Source organism: Mizuhopecten yessoensis, unplaced genomic scaffold (genome assembly GCF_002113885.1).
Source record: "Mizuhopecten yessoensis strain PY_sf001 unplaced genomic scaffold, ASM211388v2 scaffold9867, whole genome shotgun sequence".
NCBI classification, from domain to species: Eukaryota; Metazoa; Mollusca; class Bivalvia; order Pectinida; family Pectinidae; genus Mizuhopecten; species Mizuhopecten yessoensis.
In genome coordinates this window covers 30451-36268 of record NW_018408262.1, presented here as the reverse complement: position 1 = coordinate 36268, position 5818 = coordinate 30451, and the positions used below count along the sequence as shown (strand labels likewise).

Sequence of the window (5818 nt, the reverse complement as noted above, 5' to 3'; positions counted from 1 at the left end):
AAGTAAACAGTTTGTCTATAGTAACTACTGAAAGCTATACAAAGTAAACAGTTTGTCTATAGTAACTACTGAAAGCTATACAGAGTAAACAGTTAGTCTATAGTAATTTTGGAAACTATTCAAAGTAAACAGTTTGTCTAAAGTAACTACTGAAAGCTATACAAAGTAAACAGTTTGTCTATTTCCCCCGTTTAGAACTCATCTGCAATTACGCAACGTGCTGTATGTTTGGTGTATTTGTGTTTTACGTCCTATTAACAGTTATGGTCATTTAACTATGTGCCAGGATTTGGTGGTAGAGGAAAGCAGGAGTGCTCGGAAAATAATAACCGACCTCAATGACGCCTTAACTACTCGTCCACCGGGAATCCTGTCCTATTGTATCGAACCCAATTGATAAGAGACAATGCATCAAGGTTAAATTGCTTATTATTTCTTTCTTTCAGATTGTTTGCCAGCATCTGACTCTCCTTGTCTCTCACAAGACTTTTCGGCTACTTATCCCCTTATTAATATTCAGTGGGCTTCAACAAGGTTTTATATTTGCCGATTTTACAAAGGTGAGTGTTGCATATAAAAATGATACCAAAACATAGTTGTGTATTAACGTGACAGTACACAATTATTAGTATTTGTTGTATGTACTGGACGGACAGAGGCATAGCTGGTTCTTTTTCGGTCGATTCATTTATAAGCGAGTCCAGGGCAGTTTCTAAAAACATTTCCCGTTAACGTCATATGACGTGTTCATTTTTGCCTATGATCTTTTTGAAAAGCCGACAATATTTTTACGAACTTCAACGATCTTCTTCTTCCATTTATGTCATTGAAATATCAACCACAATTGGTACATGTATTCCTCTTGGGGCTCTTACGAAGTGTTCTTAATTGATTTTTTAATATGATATAGAGATATGCAACGGCAAACGTTTTCTCTCACATTACTTAAGCAAAAAATGCCAACTTACGGTTTTCGGTAGGAGTCAAAGTTGAAAAGCACTATATTTGGTCGCAAATTTGAAAAGACTTTTTCCTAAGTTTTACAAGGTCTAAAGTCTTTATATATGATATGTAAGATGCTGAGATATTAGGTTTTCAGGTTTAAAGGAAATGATTGTCCTTGATTGACCATCAAGGTCACAAAGGTCAAATGTTTAAAAACTTGTAGCATCTGATTGGCTGGAACATTTTCGACTTCTTTTCAAGTACGGCTGCACCAATTTACTCCTTTCGATGTCTTTGACAAGTGTTGTTAGATTCCATGCCGATCCGAAAAACCCAAGATGGCTGCCCTGGTCTCTGATTGCCTGGGACATTTTCGACTTCGATTACATTTTGAGCCAGTCAAATGTTGACTACAATAAGTAGATACTGTTTAACCTAAATTTTCAAAATGCAGCTAGCAATTATGAAAAGCCCGTCAAATTGTCTATGACAATTTCTACTTTTGTATGTATTTGACTATTTGCTATCAGAAAAACAGTTTCTATTTACAATGTCATCTCGAATTTTCTTAGTTATATCACCAGTATTCCACCTTGTCATTTCCATGTTTTTGCAGTCATACGTCACCTGTGCTCTGGGGAAGGAGTACATAGGATACTCGATGATCGTGATGGGCGTGGCCAATGTGGTGAGCTCCATACTAGTAGCGCTGGTCGCTAAAATGGTACCACGGGAGGTTGTATTTGGTTTCGGTGGAGTCATACATATGGCCATTATGATTGGCTTCCTCATCTGGATTCCTATGAACAATTTATTCATTTATTTCATATTAGCAGCATCTTGGGGATTTTGTGACGCAGTTTGGCAAACACAATGCAACAGTAAGTACAAAAATACTTTTGTGACTTTTAGAACTTCATGAAAACCAAATAAGGCAATGCACGTTTTATTGGAATTTAAGAGACAAAACATATATACTTCTTGATTAGGGAGTACAATTGATGCCCTAGTTATTATAGAGGTGGGTGGAGTTTGAGGTACGGTTGTGGTGGGTTGGGTTTGGGTAGGGTGCATATTTTGGTAATAGTCATCTACTTAAATTGTCTAGGGACATCATGTTTTGTTGCAATGAAAATATTGTACATACGAAAAAACATATCGACCGCGTCCCAAAACAATAACAATCCGAACAAATCTATCTAATATATACACAGGCGGATGTGTGACCAAGTGAGCTATTGCCGTGGCACAGCATTCGTCCGTCCGTCGGTTCGTCCGTCAACTGCTACTTTTGATGACTTCTTCTCTAGTTCTACTGGTCAGATTTGGATCAAATTTGGTAAAGATATATATCTCATTGTCTTCTCGTTTTAGAAACCAATATTGCCTCCATGACTATTGATTGGCTGACACATTTTTGACTTCTTCACCAGTTCTACCATTCCGATTTGGATAAGACGTTGTAAAATGTTGGTCACATGGCCCAGAAGTTTTAGGCTTGTAGCTCATTTTCAATTTCATCTCCAGTCATACCAATTGGATTTGGATCAGACTTGATACACATGTTTGTCACGAGAATCTTCCTTAGATGGAGCCCAACCAAATTTGCGAACAAAATAATGCTGACCTTCTTTCAAAGTTACAGGGGTCAAATATGTCAAAGTCTTCAACAACTTCTTCTGAATAAACAAGAGGCCAAGGTCGATGATACTCTGGCAGTAACATGCTGGTATTAAGAGGTAGCAAGATGATTCAAGTAAATTATTTTGACCAATCTTCAAGGTCACAGGATCAAATGTGTTGAAACTTTCAACAATTTTAGATAACCAAGAAGGGCTTTCATATGTTTTCGTATAAAATGCCCTACAGATCACGTGAATTTTATATTTCCAGGCCAAATATGGCCACTATATATACCATCTGATGGTCAAAATGTCAGATAGAATGCCATCACTGATGAGTGAACATATGCCTTGGATATTGAATATTTTATTCTACATTTCACATTGTTGAAATGGGCAGTTTGATGGGTACCTTGGTCCACATTTTCCAATTGGTTTCCTTTTGAAACTGACACATAATTGGGTACTCATAACAACCCTTATACAGATATCCTGTGGGACCCAGACATTTGTGTTTATTGTTGTTCACTAAAAGTTCCCAAGTTTTACAAATTATTGATCATTGCATGTCTATATATATAATGAGCTGTTATTATTCACACTTCTTCAACAGTAGTCATATTAACATGGTTAGCGATCTAGGCCAACTTGGCCACTTGTATGTCGTATGTTTTACAGTAAAAGATACGTAGTTACATGTATAGCTTATAGAACATACATCTGATATGACACAAAATATAACAATCCTAAACACTTTTTATTACCCTACCTGGCCCGCAGGGCAAAGTTTGCTGATGCCTTGGTCCAGAATCCGTCCTTCGTCGTCCGTCCACCAGTAAACTTTTCCTTATAGAAATTTAATCTAAAGATGAAAAATTCCTGACGTCCTGATTTTGGCTGGTAGCGTTCTGTGATCTAGTCGTACAAAGCATGCGAACAAAAATGACCTGGTCTACTGTCACGTTCACAGAGGTCAAATAGGTCAAATACTTTAAACGACTTCGTTTGAAGAACTGAAGGGGCCTATGTCCCTGCATTATGTAGCACTACATCTATTGTGTGCCTCCGTATTTGGATTTTAGCTATATGTCCATTTGTTAATACTGTATTTATTGTTATATCAAGTATTCACACTTTATTTATCGTTTATCACTGTTTTAAAACTGTATTTATTGTTTTATCAAGTATTCACACTTTATTTATCGTTTGTCCCTGTTTTAACGCTGTATTTATTGTTTTATCAAGGATTCACATTTTATTGATCGTTTGTCCCTGTTTTAACACTGTATTTATTGTTATATCAAGTATTCACGTTTTATTTATCGTTTGGCCCTGTTTTAACCGTGTATTTATTGTTTTATCAAGTATTCACACTTTATTTATCGTTTATCACTGTTTTAACGCTGTATTTATTGTTTTATCAAGTATTCACATTTTATTTATCGTTTGTCCCTGTTTTAACACTGTATTTATTGTTATATCAAGTATTCACGTTTTATTTATCGTTTGTCCCTGTTTTAACCGTGTATTTATTGTTTTATCAAGTATTCACACTTTATTTATCGTTTGTCCCTGTTTTAACCGTGTATTTATTGTTTTATCAAGTATTTACACTTTATTTATCGTTTATCCCTGTTTTAACGCTGTATTTATTGTTTTGTCAAGTATTCACACTTTATTTATCGTTTATCACTGTTTTAACGCTGTATTTATTGTTTTATCAGGTATTCACACTTTATTTATCGTTTGTCCCTGGTTTAACGCTGTATTTATTGTTTTATCCAGTATTCACCCTTTATTTATCGTTTGTCCCTGTTTTAACGCTGTATTTATTGTTTTATCCAGTATTCACACTTTATTTATCGTTTGTCCCTGTTTTAACACTGTATTTATTGTTTTATAAAATATTCACACTTTATTAAATTGTGTGTCCCTGTATTAACGTTATATTAGTGTAAGTCCCTATACTAACATTGTATTATTTTGTGTCTCTCTATTAACACTGGGTGCACGTGTGTTCCTGTATTAACACTGTGTGAAAGTGTGTCCCTGTATTAACACTGTATGTGTGTCCCTGTATTAGCATTGTGTGTATGTGTGTCCCTGTATTAGCACTGTGTTTATGTGTGTCCCTGTATTAACACGGTGTGTATGTGTGTCCCTGTATTAGCAGTGTGTGTATGTGTGTCCCTGTATTAGCACGGGGTGTATGTGTGTCCCTGTATTAGCACAATGTTTAAGTGTGGCCCTGTATTAACACTGTGTGTATGTGTGTCCCTGTATAAGCATTGTGTGTATGTGTGTAGCACGGTGTGTATGTGTGTCCCTGTATTAGCATTGTGTGTATGTGAGTTCCTGTATTAGCACTGTGTGTATGTGTGTCCCTGTATAAACACTGTGTGTATGTGTGTCCCTGTATTAGCACGGTGTGTATGTGTGTCCCTGTATTAACACTATGTGTAAGTGTATCCATGTATTAACACTGTGTGTATGTGTGTCCCTGTATTAGCACTGTGTGTATGTATGTCCCTGTATTAACACTGTTTGTATGTGTGTCCCTGTATAAGCATTGTGTGTATGTGTGTAGCACGGTGTGTATGTGTGTCCCTGTATTAGCACTGTGTGTATGTGAGTCCCTGTATTAGCACTGTGTGTAAGTGTGTCCCTGTGTTATTATTGTGTGTATGTATGTCCCCGTATTAACACGGTGTGTATGTGTGTCCCTGTATTAGCATTGTGTGTATGTGAGTCCCTGTATTAGCACTGTGTGTATGTGTGTCCCTGTGTTATTATTGTGTGTATGTATGTCCCTGTATTAACACGGTGTGTATGTGTGTCCCTGTATTAGCACTGTGTGTATGTATGTCCCTGTATTAACACTGTGTGTATGGGTGTCCCTGTATTATTATTGTGTGTATGTATGTCCCTGTATTAACACTGTGTGTATGTGTGTCCCTGTATAAGCATTGTGTGTATGTGTGTCCCTGTATTAGCAGTGTGTGTATGTGTGTCCTTGTATTAGCACTGTATATATGTTTGTCCCTGTATTAACACTGTGTTTATGTGTGTCCCTGTATTAACACGGTGTGTATGTGTGTCCCTGTATTAGCATTGTGTGTATGTGTGTCCCTGTATTAGCACGGTGTGTATGTGTGTCCCTGTATTAGCACAATGTTTAAGTGTGGCCCTGTATTAACACTGTGTGTATGTGTGTCCCTGTATTAGCACTGTGTGTATGTGTGTCCCTGTAT

General features: G+C 36.7%; 1 protein-coding gene across 1 annotated transcript in view; it reads left to right on the top strand.

Annotated features, from left to right (window-relative positions):
• LOC110458944 (protein unc-93 homolog A-like) overlaps window positions 1-5818 on the top strand; it is a 35994-nt gene that overhangs the window by 22694 nt on the left and 7482 nt on the right. The window contains exons 3-4 of the mRNA XM_021510934.1: window positions 447-560; window positions 1562-1826. Of these exons, the coding sequence (XP_021366609.1) occupies window positions 447-560; window positions 1562-1826 (379 nt within the window). The remainder of the gene's footprint in view (window positions 1-446; window positions 561-1561; window positions 1827-5818) is intronic.